General features: G+C 24.2%; 3 protein-coding genes across 3 annotated transcripts in view; 2 read left to right on the top strand and 1 right to left on the bottom strand.

Annotated features, from left to right (window-relative positions):
* The window catches only part of LOC114120678 (protein phosphatase 1 regulatory subunit 12A), a 138,822-nt gene that overhangs the window by 65,116 nt on the left and 55,016 nt on the right, over window positions 1–18,690 (top strand). The gene's annotated exons all lie outside the window — the stretch shown is intronic.
* Window positions 8,106–9,494, top strand: LOC114120690 (ejaculatory bulb-specific protein 3). The gene is made up of 2 exons (XM_027982680.2): window positions 8,106–8,381; window positions 9,087–9,494. Exons 1-2 carry the CDS (start codon window positions 8,186–8,188, stop codon window positions 9,293–9,295), a joined length of 405 nt encoding a protein of 134 aa, XP_027838481.1. The 5' UTR covers window positions 8,106–8,185; the 3' UTR covers window positions 9,296–9,494.
* Window positions 9,292–14,521, bottom strand: LOC114120689 (allergen Tha p 1). The gene is made up of 3 exons (XM_027982677.2): window positions 14,423–14,521; window positions 11,524–12,039; window positions 9,292–9,688 (listed from the first exon to the last, which is right to left on the bottom strand). The coding sequence occupies exons 2-3, from the start codon at window positions 11,891–11,893 to the stop codon at window positions 9,543–9,545; spliced, it is 516 nt and encodes a 171-aa protein (XP_027838478.1). The 5' UTR covers window positions 11,894–12,039; window positions 14,423–14,521; the 3' UTR covers window positions 9,292–9,542.

Raw genomic sequence — 18,690 nt, forward strand, 5'->3', positions numbered from 1 at the left:
AGTATAAAAATATACCTACTAGGCATGCCTATAATATTCGTACTTAAAGAAGGTTTTTGTTTATGTTATAAAAGTGTTTCATTAACTATTGGCTACAATAATACCAATAATACAAGTACTTACTTGAAATTAAAGTATGTAAATAATCAATTTAAATCAATAAACTTATGGTAAAAAAGAAACTATACCGAATATTTTATTGCTTAAACTTTAAAATGTACAAACTTAATAACTATTTAAATATATTACTTTATGGAAATGCATACCTATTTAATTAATATTTTTAATTACATATAAGTACATTCTAGATTGATATACTGCGTAAAGATTTATTGTAAAAATAAATAATAATAATAATCTAATTTTTAAAACTTAAACTACGCAAGTAAATACAGTCAAATATTATTTAGTATATAAATAAATATAATATGCATTATTTATGTAGGTACCTATATAGTTTTAAATAATTTATTACATTTTATTAGTTTAGCAATTTATTTTGACCACGTATTACATAATAGCACTTATGACTTATTACATTTTTGTTTTTATCCATATTACATTATTATTATTTTTATATTCAGATATAATATGTATGTAGGGTAAGGGGTTGTTTTGTGTATTCAAATATCCCCAAAATGTTTGGGTTTTTATGATGGTTATTAATTATTATAAATACATACTAAACATATACTATAGTCATTAATCAGTATAGATTTAATTAATTCTATGGTAGTTATTTTTTATTGTACTTATAATCATATAAGTATTATAAAAAGAAATATTGGAAGTATTGTTTTGTAGAAACATGGTATAGCTAAATTATGTTTATTGAAAAACCAAAAATTGTTATCATTTTATGTTCAACATTCAATTTTTAAAAAGTAAAATATTTCCAGAAACTTTTTTCTGTGAGCGTTTTCGAGTATTTTTAAAATACACAATTACAAGAATAAAAAATAATACCTATTTTAATATTTATATTTGTTTTTAATAATATTTCCAATTATTTCATGAGATAATAATACTTAATAGGTAAATACTGTAGGTAGGTACCTATATGGCTATATGACTATTGACTATGTATAAATATTAATGTTTAACTATGGTCGCAAACGAAATAAGAATTATTTGTGGTTTTAACTGTAATATATAATTATTTAAACAGTTATATATTTTTATTTCATCATTCGGCAAAAATGGCATTGAATGATTTATGGGCCATGTTATGAATCTATAGACCTATAGTGTTTAACTTTTGCCAAGATTTCAAAAACAAAAGTTTATGCAGCTCTTTTATCATCTATTTATGTAATAAGTTATTTGTTGAATTTGACATACCTACATGAAAAGTATTGCAAAATTTAAAAAGTTTGGGAATAAATTCAAACAAGGTATCTATAGTACATTGTTTAAGGTCTACCAGTGTACACTAATGGTTAGTGTCAAATTTTATTTAGTTAATTAATTTTATAAGTCATTATTCATCATGATATCATATGGCATTATTTTGAGAAAATTTTGGGATAATAGGAAAATATTGATTGAAAATTTAGTTTTAAACTAAAAACCGATAAATAATAACTTATGTTAAAAATTTAATTCGATGATAGATAATATTAGATAATGATTAATCTATATTATTATATTGGTATAGTGAATATTGATTTACCTACGTAGGTGCCTATTTTAATATTTTAATAAATGTTTTCTAACGTATTAATTATTATGTATACCCTAGATACACTGCGTTGTATGAATTTATCAGTTTATGAACATTATATTCGTATATTCTTACTAGATATATGACAAATTTATGTTATATATATATAGTTATATACCAATAATAATAATTTACATTATTTGTTTAGAAAAATTTTAAATAGTAATCAACGACAAGAACAAAATATGTGATTGTAGACTGTAGTTTTAGTTTTAAAATAATATTTATATTCTATAAGTAGGTATATATAGTACATTATTTATTGTTAAACAAGTTTTTTGTATTATTTTGTTAAAAATTTACTAGTTTTAGATATTTTCCTTTCATGCTATGATTAGGGACTAGGTAGTTGAAAATATTTCTGAGATACTTTTATATTATTATTTATTACCAAACAATAAAACAGAAATGATCAATAATGTTTCTCTAAAACCGTACGAAGTATCTAACTATATTTCATTGTTATTGTATAGGTATTATGCCATACAGTTGCATAATTCGCGGCTATCGAAAATGGCAAATTAACAAATATTAAACAAGTAAAAAGGCAATTAATGTTTTCAATGTTACATAATATTCTGACAATACTATGATGTTAAAATAAAGGTCACATTGTTTGTGAGTAAAATCAATACTGCCCAATGTTAATAACTATAATAAATATGAATTACAATTTCTCCATTATTTCAATAATGATAGTCAAAAAAAAAAAAAACTTACCTAAAGATAAATCTTAACAAATGACAATATTACATTCGTACACATCAAGATTCAATGATAATTGATTTTTAAACAGCACGGTACTACAGTAGTGTTGTTGGCCTTCGTGATTCCGAGGTTGAAATGCATTATTGTGCGCTGCAATCGACAATGGTTGGTTTCAATTTTTTTTTCACTTAAATAACTATACCTATAAGAATAATATATAAAGGTACCAAACACGAGTGATACATTATAATACACATAAGCGATATTCTACAGATAAAATGCATATTATATTATATATTTATATTATTTTTATATATATATATAGATGCATAAACTCGGCGTATGTTTTCCATGTTCCGAGACAAATCGCTTACGCATATTATTACTGAACATAATATTGGTACGTATTTAATGTGCATAATAAAATACGAATGACGTAGGTAAATAAACCCAGTCGGTGAAATGATCTCTAAATCACTTCGACTGCATCATGAATAATTTTAAAGCCGTTTGTGTATTACCATCACCTGTAAAAAAACTGGTCGAAATGCCGTGAGAAAAAACGAACCATGTGTATACGCTTTGCGGGGTATTACACTATTACATATATAGGTAGAAGATACAACCAGTTTGATGTGTGTTCACATATTATCATGGCTTATAATAAATGAAGTTTATGTACATACCCACCACTTACGACAATACGAAAAGAAAACAATACAATTAATATAATAATTAGTATTGTTATTAGTGTTATTTCTTATTAAGCATACAGACATTTGAATACGTAAATATTATAATAACATTTCGCGAATAATAATTTAGACGCAAGGCTGTGAATTTGTGGTTAAGTGCAACATTATATCATTTAGCGCATTGTAAAACGCAACTTTTTTAATAGGAAGTTTAAAAAATGAATTATATATTACAAAAAATCAATTTTTAAACTTTTGTTTTGCAATTTTTTAATTTTTTCTTTTCTTATAATTGTTGGTTGGTTGGGTCATTTTCCTTTTTGTTATACCAAATACATATGAAGATAAGTGAGCTCAACATTGTTACACAATTCTATAATATAAAGTTCTTTAAATTAATATATAGGTAATAGTACAGATTTTGGAGTTATTAAGGTTTTTAGATTTTTATCAGAGGAAATGTGTCGTTATCAACGACTCATTGATTTATAGTAATAACATTATTCTAAAGATTTTTTTTTATATAAAACGTATAATCTAAAAACACAAAAATATATTATACGATGTTCATTTTCTATATGGATTTGAAATTAGAAGACAACATAATTATTATAACTAATAATAACATACTGTGTTAAAATGAAGTACACACGTTAGAAAGTTAATATTAATATGTATATCTGAAAGCATATTGAATTAGGAAATCATAGAAAATATAAGTTATTACTTATTAAGTATTGAGATCGTGTCTAACTGTTTGCTTATTTCCAAACGGCTCTAGTCAAAAAAGGTCTAACAAACAGGTAGGTAAATTCCTAACAGCTCCCATAGAAAAACTATTGTAAAAACTCGTGTCAGTACACCTAAATTTTTAAAAGAACTAGAGTTCATTAGGAACATCATTGACAAATTTTAATCGAGTGAAATAACACGTAAGGGATTATATAAAAAAAATTATGCTTACAAAAATTGCGTGATGTATGATTTTTTTATATTTCTACTTACCTATATACATGCATTTTTTTCATTTTTTTAATGCTAAACTTTAATATTATTTTAATTAAAAATTCACAATAATATATGAATTTTCTATATAAGAACGTTTTATAATTTACTTAGTTTATAACAACACAAGTTTAATCACATATTTTTAGAAACAGTTTAAGACTGTATGAAATGAAAATGAATTTGTGTTGTAAAAAACCGGAACCGTTTGGAAATTGATCTTTTTATAAAACGGGAGCCGATTGGGCTACGACCAGTTTACTTTGCTATTACTTGTCACTCGTTAATACTTAATAGTTATCGTACGATATTACGATGTAGATCTAAAATCGCTCTAGAGTTTAGCTGCAATTTACCACTTAGGTACCAGTTATTACCACAATTTAAATTGGATGTAGGTAAAGTCAATTGATTATGAATTGTATTGAATCTAAAGAGTATCATTCATTCTGTACTTCAAAGTTTGAACATATTATATTGTAAGAAAGTATCTCAATGACTAATAAGTTATAATTTCCTCAGTTCCTTGGCTCAAAAATTATTTTTTTACCTGATCCCGAGTTGTGTTGAAAATATGTACACTACATGTTCGTTATTTCTGAATATAAATATTTTAGGAAAATAAAAATTTCATTTTCAACGCTTTCATCTCGAATATATTTAAATTTTAAACTTTCTAGTACACATTGTGGCCTTCGCTAAATTTGACACTAATGATGGGGCTATTACAATTTACCTATGATTTCTAGAAAATTACTGACTCTGCACGGACTATAAGTACTCAATAGGCTTTTTTGACATTCATGGTTCATGATAGTTAAAATAAAGTTTAACCAGAATTCTGACACTATATAATATTAAAATATAGTTAGGTACCTAGTATGGAAATACGATATTATTATATTATAAATATAAAAAACGTGCAGTTTGGATTATAACAGCTCAAATTATACATAACGGATAAAGACACTCCATGTTAAATTTCGGAACTCGTTATGTAAAGCTAACAGTATGCTATTATTTGTGTGTGTGTGTTCTTTTTAAGTCAATTTGCTTATAAAAAATGGCTTTAAGGCCTAAAGACAAAACCAGATATCTTGACGCGGTAATCATAATAATATTATGCATATTAAACACCTTATTATGTTGATCAAGTTAAATTCGGAGTAATGCTAAATCTTAGGTACATAGGTTCATGGGTGGTCGCACACTAGGTAGTTACTAGGAATATTCGATAAAAACGTATAATATAGTATTATAATATTATATATGTCCATCTAAAGTATCCTAAGTAAACACTAAATGTCCATAATTATTAATAAATAAATAATAATTCTTTGTCTTAACCTAAAAATCTTTGACATTTTTGAAATATATACTTGTAAATCGGAATTTTATTATACATATAGTTTACATTGAGAAAAAAAAATTTGAATATAATAGTTAACCACAGAAATATACTTTAGATGATAAAATACCTTTGTGACATGTCTGTCCGTTTAACAAATATCTAAACTTCTGACAAAAAAAACTGTAAAAAGAGAATAATATAAAACATTTATTATTTAAAAAATTAAAACTATTTTTAATTGGTGTTGACGTGTTGAATAATTATTATTGTTATTAGTTTATTACGTACTATAAACGTGTAATTCATACGGATAATACTAAACCCAACGAGATTTTAATATTACTGTTGGTTGTAAGCAATAATAAAAATACTGTGCAATTAAATTGTGAAATAAATATTAAAATTATCTTGACAAACTGTAATTAATTTAAGAATTAAAGAGCATAAAATAGTATATTTACAACTATTACAACTTGGACAAAAGTTTAAGAAACAAAATTTTTTTTAATATCTTAACAATGAGATACCCACCAAATATACATTTAAAGGTTAAAGCATAAGTATGATATTATTTACATACTGAATCAAGACTGAGGATTCAATTAATAAAGTTTAAATTATTTATAAAAAATTATTTACATTTTTATTTGTGTTTAAAACTTTATTTTCTCTTAAGACAGCGATTCCACAATAAAGCATTTTTACTATAATTCCCGAACGTCGTACGTCAAATATCCTAGATGACTAGATCTAACACCTGAAATCTGAATACACTATACCCAATACAGAGGTTTTATAATTTTACCTACCGTAAAATATTTTTTATATATTATAATTATTGAACTACTTCGGTATGATTTTATATTAGGTTAATTAAAAAACAATAATGTTCCGGTAAAGCTATATAAAAAAAGTTTTTTTGTCAAACATATAGGAAAAATCACAAATCAGTTTTCACTAATAATACTATTAAACACTAAAACACATAGTTATAAATTTATTACTTATTGGGATCTAACTATTGGGTAATACGAGTACGTAGATAATAAGTATTCATTTATGTTTGATCGAATAAAGACAAATGGCAACATTTATTATATGAATATACGATATACTATTATATAATAATATAAAATCAATTTATTTTTTGAACGTTATTTACTTGAAATATTTAATAGTTTTAGTTTTACATCACAAATTTAAATATATTTTTTTTTATTTTAAAAAAGCTAAAAAGCATTATTTATTAAAAAAAAGTAGAAAGGTAAATAAGGAATGAAATTTATAAGATAAAATGAAATTTTACTCTTTTTAAGATTAAGCACATTTACATTATAAATAGTATTATGAGCTATAAAACAATAAAAATAATATATTAATAAAGCTATTGAACTTGACAATTTATTAAAAATTAATTAATTTGCTGAACATAAATTAAAATTAACTAAGCGTTATGTTGAATTATAACTTATACACTTTAGAAAAAATAGTCTCTATCGTGATATGTTAATTGATATGATGATCACAGACAAAACTGTCGTAGATGAGTGATTTTTTTTCCCATGACATGAAAGTTAAAATGTAAAACAAAATAACAAAAGTATATGCTTATCGTGCAAAAATATTTATAGATATAGACATATAACAATATATTATATTATAATGAAATAAAAATGTTAAAATAATGCATAATATTATAATAAAGCACTTAGTTGTTTCATGTTTTGGGAAATTTAAAAATAATTCATCTTTTGGATAAACAGGAATTAGATAAATCACTTTCAGGAAATTTCTATGGTTATACAAATTATTATTGTTTCTAATTACAAAAATTAATTAGTTTATGTTTCAAAACCTTAATTCAAAAAGCACTTTAAATAATAAAATTGTTTAAACTAATTATTAAGATTCCTTTTATTTGCCATACAATCTAAAATGACATTCCTTGGTAAACTGTAATTATATATAGGTAATACATTACTCGTTTATCGTTTTCGTTAAAATTAAATTATGAATTTAGTTTAATTTTTTCATATGACATAATAATTTTCATATCATTGTCATAATAATGGTTAATGATTATAATATTACGTGTATTTTATCAAACAAAAATAAAATATTTATATGTGAGTAAGTAAGTACATACATTTATACATTTTTGTAGAAAATTATTAAAATGATTATCAAAAATAATTGCACTGATGAAAAACAATTAAAAACATATTTGATGTTTGAAGTGTATAATTACTAATTATTATACCAATTACTAATTGTATATACAAAACAAATTATTAATTAGTTATATAAGACCAAATATATATATGCGTCTAGTTGTTTTGATTTAATAATACGGCATACCTACCTAATAAAATATGACATAGATGTATTTAAAAAAATATAATTAATGGAGTAAAGATTTATTTTAAAATTGCCAACTATCCGTGCAATGCCTGTTATAATATACTTAAGAATATTTCTCAAATTTATTAAGCACTTGATTACAATAATGGACATGTTATTCAAAACCGGTATACCTCTCTCCCACTTAAGTCTAACTGTCAGTACTTCCTCTCTTTAATCTGACCGGCATGGGAATGGTATATAAGGCTATGCAGATACCATAGTTTGCTTAGTATTCCCAATTATTTCCGATTCAACCAAAACTAATTTTTTAAGAATATTTATTAATTAAAAAGGATAAAAATGGCGCATCTTAACTTATTTGTCGTCTTGATCGCATCGCTGATTTACTTTACTTCAGCAGCGGAAGAAAAGTACACAACCAAATTTGACAACTTTGACGTCGACAAAGTGTTGAACAATAACAGAATTTTAACCAGCTACATTAAGTGTTTGCTTGACGAAGGAAATTGTACCAACGAAGGCCGAGAATTGAAGAGTAAGTCATAAGAACAAGCATATTGTTTATTTTTATTTATTTTAACTAGATTATACAATTATAATTTATAATTAATGAAACTAATTTAACTATCTTTGATTAAATTTTATAATTTTTAATACCTATAAACTTTTGAGATAATAATCTATTAGTATATCTATGTAGGGACTATATGTATTAAATAAATATCGAACAATTACCAATTGTTAAAAAAACCATAACATATGTACTACCTATATAAAAAAACCATAAGTACGTCAGTTTATAACATATTTTTATTTATCTTAAAATTATACACTAAATAACCAACTTGAATAAATTGATATATAATAATTTATTACGCTATAGGTATTTAACGAAGATATAATATTTAATGATCAATAATAGTACAAAACTAACATTAATACTATTATTTTTATTTATAAGATTACAACGATTTTCACTTTCACATCAAACATATAATATCGATAAGACCTTGTTGACTCAGTTAGATAACACTTTCACCGGGTGTTGTAATTCTCATTTATCTGGGCCGAATTACTGTATAATATTTAGAAATAAATAAAGGAAGATATATAGATGTAAAATGTAATTTATCCTTATTTTTTCTTAGCAGTTTGAATTTTCAATTTTTTTTAAAAAATTATTATGTATTCATACTGTTCATAGTATACGTGTTATAATATGTTGTTGTTTGATTTACAGGAGTTTTACCAGATGCATTAAAAACTGATTGCAGCAAATGTACAGATGTACAAAAAGATAGATCAGAAAAAGTGATCAAGTTTTTGATTAAGAACCGTTCTACTGACTTTGATCGTCTGACTGCCAAATACGACCCAACCGGAGAATATAAGAAGAACCTCGAAAAATTCGAAAAAGAAAGGGCTTCAGCTAAACCTCTTAAAGCTTAACTTTAATTCGTTTAAATATTTCTTTTTTTAACTTTTCCTAAGCACTTTCCGTTGTAGTAAAACCAGTACAAAACAAATTACCTACGTATTTTTGTTTACTTAAGCTATTTCAATTTTTAATATAAGTTAATTATATGCTTATAAAAATAGTTATAATTGTATGTTTCTATTAAAATAAATATTAAATATTTATAAAAAACTTGGCGTTATTTATGTATTGTTTTAATAATATAAGTAGTTTAGGCAGTCATATTTTTTTTTTATAAATTGGTTCGACACGTTTCCAAAATTGTGGATAGTGTTTTTTCACGTAATTCAAAATTCGTCGAATATTGTTTCTTTCTGTTGAGGTACAGCGTTCGCAGTTCCTGTTTATTTCTTCGGGTATAGTAGCTGGAAAATAAAGTAATATTTTAAGTATATAATATAATTAATTAAATACTTATGCGACAATATTTAAAAAGGAAATAAATAAGACGGTTTATCAATCTATACCACTGAAGGTCTAAGTATATTGTATTTTATGTGGTTTGATTTTACTATTAGAAAAATTAGTTAAATTGACTATTAATAATAAAGTACAGCTTGAATTAATTTTTACCAAAAAAGTTACATGTAATAATATCTATGTGCGTATAAAATATAATAATATACGTAAAAACTAAGTTTTATGTCCGCAACGAATAATAATTTTGAGCTATAATATAATAAAATAATAAATATTATGTCTATTATGAAAACTAATTATGTTTATAAACTATAAAAAAATATAATGAACATCGTTTAAATGTCTAATTTTGTTCAAATTTATAAGCTGTATGAATTACTTTGTACTAATTTTTCAAGCCTTTGTCAAATAAATTGCACATTTTATAAATTTTCAAGTTTCAACTACAAAACAATTTTCAAATTTTCGTAATTTTGATGAATTTTATTAAAATTTGAACTTCAAATCTTTATAAAAAAATTGTAAATATGTGCTTGAAATATTTTTACATATCTATTATCTATAAGAAAAACTTATGTGGAATCTTGTTAAAAATTCTCAAGTTTTTTAACCGATTGAAATTTTTAACAACATATTTTATTGTAATAACACTAAAAAAAGTTGAAAATTTCAAATAACTATAAATAACATAAAATTCAGAATATTTTGAAAATTATACCACGTATAAAATATGATTTATTGATAACAATATTTTGTGAAAATATACAGTATTTGTGATTGCAATTTTTTGAATTACCCAAAATGTTTTTTTTATTTATTGCTTATTAGAAATCTTTTTTGACTTTTAATTTATAAGTTTTTTTTTATGATGTTTTTATATTTATTTTTTTTTATAAAATCGTTCAAGTAGCTGACTAGGTTATCAAGACTGGAGAACTGCAAGAAAAATAATTTTTTAAGGGGATAAATATAGGCAAATGATTTGACTTTTTAAAATTTTAATTCTAAGATATTAAAATTATTATTAAATTAAAATTAGAATATATTATATTATATTATATTATAATATATTATATATTATATTATATTAGAATATAAAATTAGAATTAAAATTTTAGATTCTTTATAAAGCGGGATGAGTTTATTAGATTTACAATGGTTGAGTAATTTATTTTCATTACCTTTCAAGCATTGAGCAGAAAAAATTTTAAATTAACGATTATAAATTATATTAAAATGCATAAAAATATAATATAAGATTCCTGGTAAGATTTTTAAACTCCTGCTAAAAATAATTATTTAAAATATATAATTTCATTTTAATACATTCATTTTTAACACCTTAAGTCTGAAAATATAGTGCAAATTTCCTCATATGTTGAAAATTAAAAACAATTTAGTATAAAGCCACATAATTATTTTTATGAGCGATTAAAGGTGAAATTTTATGATATTGGATAAGAAATCTTATAATAACGATTTATCCTGAAAGCAGAAAACTAATAAAAAAATTGAAGTATTCCACATTTTCAGTTATTACTTAAATATCATTAAACTACTTTAATTTTTCTGTACACATTACATTTTCAGAACATTATACTAATTTTAATTGTCTCTTGAACTTTAAGACTATATGTACAAAGAAATTTGCTACCTAACCTAATCAAACCATGATTGCAATGCAACTCTACCTATTCCACGGATAATCAAGAATTTACTGTGCGATAATAATTAAGTAAATAACTGCAAATTAAGTATTTTATATTTTACAACATCATACCTTTGAGCCTCATTCCAACTTCATCACACGGGTCCTCGTTTATAACGCAATAGAACTGTTGCATAGCATATTCCTCGTCCAAAAGTTTAAATATGTCGAAAGTGGTAATAAAATCCGGTTTTTTTTCGTCATCATCGTCATCTTCTTTATCGCTGCTATCTTGGAAAAAATGTGTAAATCTATAAAAAAAACCTTCATCGCTTTCGACACTATTTTCGTCATCGTTGACGTCGTCGGTATCCCTTTTGACCAAATGAATGTCAATGCCCGTTCTGTCATCAAATTTGGTGCTCCTGGTGAATGTGGCGTGTGTCACTATAACTGTGATCATGGTCATTAAGATAAAGGAGTTCAGGCAAAACGCTGACATGTTTGATGCGGCGTGGCTTTGCAGACAGTGCTGACTTATTGGTAAATAGTGTTGTTGTATTATAATACATGTATGTTATTTATATATGTGTATAAGTTCTGTACTATTCTTCGACAACACTAATAATCGATTTCTGCAAAATTAACCTACACAGAAAATTCAATATTACAATACATTATAATATAAGGTTTATGTCGGGGGTCAACATGATAAATGACGGATCACATACAGGTTTTTTAAGAACATCAATTGTTGTGTAAAAATAAAAAAGGGACCCATTCAAATTTTTAAGTGTACCGGTGGCTGCAACAATTTTAGCTAGTTAAACTACTAACGAGGAATCATATAGTTACAACCTATAGTGTACAACTGCTATAAAAATTGCACTTTTTTATTTGTTTTTATTTTTTTATTTTTGAACAATTTAATCAAATATTACTATTTTAGGCTATTAAATATTAGGCTTTGTATGAAGTATTTCGATGCATAGACGACTGGAATAACAGATCATATGTTTATAGTATGGAAATATTATATTTATAATATATAAACATGTTATTTAATGAGATGATTTTAAAAATGAATATTTTGATTATTATTATGTGTATACAAATTGAATTCAATTTTCATAACCAAATTAAAATTTATAATAAACCAATTTAAATCTAAATTGAAGGGAAGAATCATCGTAATATAACTGAGTTTATAACAAACGTATGTTTGTATAATGTGCATAAGATCTTTCCATTCCAATGATAAACGAACTTTCTTTTTTAAGTTACTTTAAAGAAAAAAATCTTCATAAATAACTCATGAAAAGAACAATTAGAAGAATTATAGTAATGCAAAATAATGATAAAAGGATTTTCAAAATAGTGACCTGATATTTTCAAATAATAATTATTATATCTATACATTTATATTTTTTACTAAAAAACCGTGAAAAATAAAATTTCTTTTACAGAAAAAATTGATTTATGGCGTTATAATAAATTAATAAATTAAGTAAAAATACTTAAAATAACCAATAATTGTATTATAACATTTTTAATTCAATTACACTTACAAACAACAAATAAAAATCTCATAGCAAGAAATCAGATAACATGAAAATTTAAAAACAATTTAGTAATTTGGCCATTACGGTGCAGATTATGTGTTATTTAAAAAATAGCATATTATCAATGTAGTTAAATTTTAATAATTATAATATAATCATTACATTTTTGTTCCTTGAATTTATAGTTTAATAATTATTTATAAAGAGTATTAACTTTTTTAAACTACTAATTCGTTTTAGATGATCCTGAATTACTGCACAATCTAGCAATTGTACAAATTAATAATAAATTGTAGTATTACTATTATATGTATAATACGATAAGTAACTTACATAAATTATCACAGAATTTCGAATGAGTCATTATTGTTACTAAAGTGTTTTTATATTATTTTATTAAAATTCGACTGATATAAAATAAGCTGGCAATTTATTAAGACATTTATATTAACAAGGGCTAAATTCTACTTTTTTGAATTACGTTTAATACTGTCTCTAAAATACGAGTATGATAATTGTTTGTTAAAAAATTATATGACTTATTTTTAAGGTAACAACTGAGTATTGTTAAAAAAAATATGCGTGATCAAAATATTTAATTCAATACTTAGTCTCCTAAAAAACAAATCTAGATTTTATTTGGGCTTTTGTTTTTTTGTGTTTCGTTTACGTATTTAAAATATATTTCTATACATAATTAGAGAGTATTTTGTAATATTATAATTACTTTAAAAATATATATATTTATATATATTTCTTCATTTTATTATTAATATTATGGCTATATAATATAAATTATATATCATACTATACATACACTACCTACTAGTTGATTTAATGCGAACATTTATATAAAAGGTATCCATTTTGTATGATAGATAATTTTATGAAGAGGTAAATCTGGACTTTTTTTGGATTATACTATATAATGCTATACACAACGCCTGAATGAAAACTGGACAGATATAGGTATTAAATACATATTGTTAGCAATCACCTGCAATAACTTATTTTTAATCTAGAGTAATACTTGTACTGAGAAATTAACTTATATTCGTATATCATATATATATATAGTTATAAGAAACGTTAGAAGGGAAGACAGTTAGAAATTAGGAGAAAAATAGAGAATAATGTTTGTATAATATTTAGACACGTTAAATTCAATTAAAATACATTATTTATTTGGCTGAAAGTATAAGCTAAATTTCTTAAATGTTTAAAGTTTATTGAACATTAATTACCTACGACGAAGTATAAGAAATTATATGAAATTATAATAAAATATAACATATGCAGTTGAAATATTACGTTTTCACAAGTAATTCTATTATAACTAAAACCAACTTTGATTTTTATTAATAGATACACAATAATATATAATTATATATACATTATACCTATTAATACAAAAACTATTATTAATGCGTATAATACCTTAACTCTTAAATATATGTTATTTTACTTACAAATTTATAAGAAGAAAAATCGAACGTTGCTTGTTATGGTTTGTACAATGATCTGACGCATATGTACGTTTAGAAATTATAATGAAAGACAAAATAATTATTCTATAGATAAGAGATAATTGTTTAATTGAATTAACTCGTTATAATAATAATAATAATAATAATATATATCTATGTATAAGCTTTGGAATAATTGATTGATTTAGAAGAACAATATTATGGCTTTGTTACAATTGTAAAATGGTAAATAATGTGTATGTGATATTTTATAACATAAAAAGTAATGCAAGAAAAATAATAACACTATATAAAACACTATAATATTATATTTGCAGCGATAATAGTCTGACAATTATATATGATACTATTAAAATTTAAAATTAAATTAATATTATTATTTCTTGTTAAAATTGTTTCAAATTGTTATTGGAACATGCTTAATATTTTATTTAACACAAGTAAAAGTATAATATATCTATTACTTTTGTCTAACTGTTTAATTGTATTGGTTCTTATAAAGTTTTTATTTTGCAATGGAACAAAAAGTGATTAATACAATACAATTTGAATTATAAAAAACACAATTAACTATACACCTAAAATCTGATGCTCCAAGTTTCAATGTCATTATAAGGATCATGTCGGGTATACAAAAGTGTATATAATTTATTATAAATGTATCAAACATCAAAAATATAAGAGTAAGCAGCAAGTGGTGGGTTCTATATAAACCTGAATGGTATAATACACCAAGAATATTCAATTTGCAATCGAAAAGTACCTCCTCCGAAGTTTGAAATTGAAGTATTATTTCTACAAGTTATGCTGTACACAGACACAAAAAAAAACCGAAAGTACATAGTCACGATTTTCACACGCCTTAAATCAATTTTATCATAGCGTTTTGGGACTTTGTAATACTATTTTATCTAAATCAAATAAAAAAACAATGAAATTACTCAATGAAAATATTCTTTATTATACAACTTATTAATAAACATTTAATAAATGATCAAATATGAAATACTTCATCAAAATAGCAACTATGCATAAACTAATAAATTATTTTAACAATAATAGCTAGTATAATTAGTGTGTTTTTGTTTTATGTATCAGAGGATTTATTCATTATTGTAATATAACAGGCAATTTTTTTTTCATATAATGCCTGTAAATTATAATAATCTTTACACCTCTGATGCACAAAACAAATTTTACTAATTATACTAGCTGATTTAAATGGCGTATTAATTTATACATAGTCGTTAAAGTGTGTAATTAAATATAAATTTAAAAAAAATAATAACAAAAAAAGTTAAAGTTAAGCACAGCCGCTACACAAACACTTAAAAAATCGCTTGATTCGCTTGTATATTGTTTTCCGTTTCTTTTTCGAAAATTCTATTTCTTCTTGTGCGCATTCTATTTCGGTTACTTTTTCCGAATTATGCGCCTTTTTTATTTCCAATTCGTCAGAATATGCTAATGCCATATTTGACAATGGCTTTGTTTTGTTATCAGAGTTCAATTTTTTAATTGTACATTCGTGATTCAGCGTCAAATTTGGACAAGACGAATATATTTTTTCGAGTTGTTTCACACTTAAATTTTCTTCTGATTTAAATGAACTTTCAACGACGATGTTTTTTTTCTTCGATTCAAATTTACTAAATGTCAATGCCATATTTGGCAATGACTTTGTTTTATTATCAGAGTTCAATTTTTTAATTGTCCATTCGTGATTCAGCGTCAAATTTGGACAAGATTTTCTATATATTTTTTTTCTGCCATTTTAGACATATTAAATTTATTTTATACTGCAGATGTCTACGGTTGAACATTCAATACAATACTGACGAAATATTTGTCTAACAAAAATGAATAAATATATATTATTTTAACACCGAAAAATCATTTCCTTGGCGACAACATTTCTATTGTTTTTATGGCTATAATATATTTATATGTAAATAGCTAAACCCGTGCACTTCGTTGCCCATTAAAAATGCCAATTCTATAATATGATCCAAACTTTGTTTAATTTTTTATTTAGTATTCGGTTTGACGATGTTCAAAACTTAAAATTTTCATTGAGCATTTTAAATCTCAAAAAACTTGTGCAAGCACCACTTTAAAAATGCTTTATTATTGTACACTTATTTTGTGGTACAAATGTACCGTGTAAATTGCAAGCCTCTGTTTATTATTGTTCAGGCGCTACGTGTATCAGTCAGTTAGTTAGTCAGGTACTCAGGTTAAAATATAGCCATTAAACTTGGCGTTGACCGTGAGACGACTCTCTTACGATTATGCGAGCAGTATTTTATTATCAGGTAGGCAATCCACCTGTTGTGGATTGTAGACTTCACGAGATGTGTGCGTAAGTATATAGTTTCTAACTCTTAAGTTTCAAAGTTATATCATTTTTTTTTTTACTACGGTGGATTAGAAGTAATAATGTGCCGTCTCAAGGTTTTTATATGGCTGGTATAACAATCTGACTTATATGTTGACCACTTTATTATTTTAACTAATCATTATTAAAAACCAACAGCAACCATTTATAAACAAAAATTTCCATTTTAAATCTCAAAATCCTGTTTTAGACTTTTAACACACACAAAAATTGTGTTTTTCTCCAAGATATTGTAATAGAAACCTTCTCCGTGATATACTCTTTCGTTAAAAATAAAAATCAAGAAGATCTGACGAGTAGTTTCAGAGTTTACCCTGAAGTATATCTACAAAAATATGTATTCGTCATATCGATTCGGTAGTAGACTGCCAGCCAAATGATATACCCGGCCTTGAACTTTAAAAGTTAGCATAAAATTACCTTCAACTATTTACGACTTTTAAATGATGTCATTTGAAAAGTATTATTATAACGACGTATGTTACGCTTAAATTATCCATGTTTAGGATGATCACCTATAAGGAGAGAATTCAATGGTTCAGCAGGGGGACAAATACAAATCTCTTCTTATTTAATTTTTCCATTTAAACAACACATTCCTTTAGATGCATCATTCCATTTTAGAGCTAAACAATATTCACAAACAATTGAAATTGCACCTAATCAAACCATCGCATCAAAACTACTTCAAAATTGAAAATCGGAGCATTTAATCGACTACTTGTCATGTACACAGACACGTACACAATAAACCACACATCATTGTTCAATTAATATATTCATACTCAATTTAGAATATAAAAATGTTACTAAAAATACTATATATTTTATTACTTCAATAAAAAATAATAGTTAAAAGCTATTAATTTATATATTATTTGTAAACTAGGATTAAAACTTAAATGTTAGACGTAATCATGTTACTTTCAAAGAGGTTCATTTTAAATATTATAAACTATAATCAAGTATATTTAATTGTATACATTTTATAGCTAAAACAAAAAAAACATTGTATTGATAAAGATAATAGAATGTTTATTTTATTGATTTACTTTAAACAATATCAATAATAACTTATGAAGTACGTCGTGTGATGATGTCAGGACTCGCAACAGCACGCGAGAACAATACTGCCGGCGTATAATATAGGCAAAATAGGTACATTACTGCAAAGTTCTATAATATTATTGATGAATTACCTATATTAGGTTCATTTGTTAATAACTTATCATTTAGTTATTCAAATTATAAATGTTTAAAATATTATGTATTTTTTTGAAAAAATTACGAAATTATTATATTATTAAATAATTAATTCAATGCTTCAATATTTAAATAAAGACCATATTACATATAAAGATTGCGTTTGCTAATAATCAAAATATAGGTATCAAGAAATACCTCCGACACCTCACTTGCATTTGGTAGAACTAAATAACTTTTTTTTACTGTTAATTTAAGACTGTGCACGCTCATTTAATTAAATTTTAATCGATTTTGTTAATATATAAGTCTTTTAAATACTAATGGGCTCCTAGCTCATTTATAAATAAATTATTATTATTATTATTATTAAGTAGTTAAATAGTCTTATAACGATGATTAATACTTGGAAATTGGATTCCGTTTTTAAAGTAAAAAAATAAAAATAAGAGTTACTAGAAATCCTATAATATATTTTAATAATATTTAAATTCAAAGAAAAATCGTAATATAAACAGCTTATATGGTCATGTATCTCTGATCATTGTGATTTGAACCCCGTATTTTACGGTGTTATATTTTTTGTTATATCGTAATATATAATCTGTTATACAACCATCATAACCACAAGCTTAGATAATTCAAGGGT

Source organism: Aphis gossypii, chromosome 2 (assembly GCF_020184175.1).
Source record: "Aphis gossypii isolate Hap1 chromosome 2, ASM2018417v2, whole genome shotgun sequence".
NCBI classification, from domain to species: Eukaryota; Metazoa; Arthropoda; class Insecta; order Hemiptera; family Aphididae; genus Aphis; species Aphis gossypii.

Excerpts from the sequence above, each read along its gene's own strand:
- LOC114120690 (XM_027982680.2), top strand. The coding sequence starts at position 8,186 with ATGGCGCATCTTAACTTATTTGTCGTCTTGATCGCATCGCTGATTTAC. Across the intron at positions 8,382-9,086 it reads CGAAGGCCGAGAATTGAAGA|GAGTTTTACCAGATGCATTA; the intron begins GTAAGTCATAAG and ends TTTGATTTACAG.
- LOC114120689 (XM_027982677.2), bottom strand. The coding sequence starts at position 11,893 with ATGTCAGCGTTTTGCCTGAACTCCTTTATCTTAATGACCATGATCACA. Across the intron at positions 9,689-11,523 it reads AGTTGGAATGAGGCTCAAAG|CTACTATACCCGAAGAAATA; the intron begins GTATGATGTTGT and ends TTTATTTTCCAG.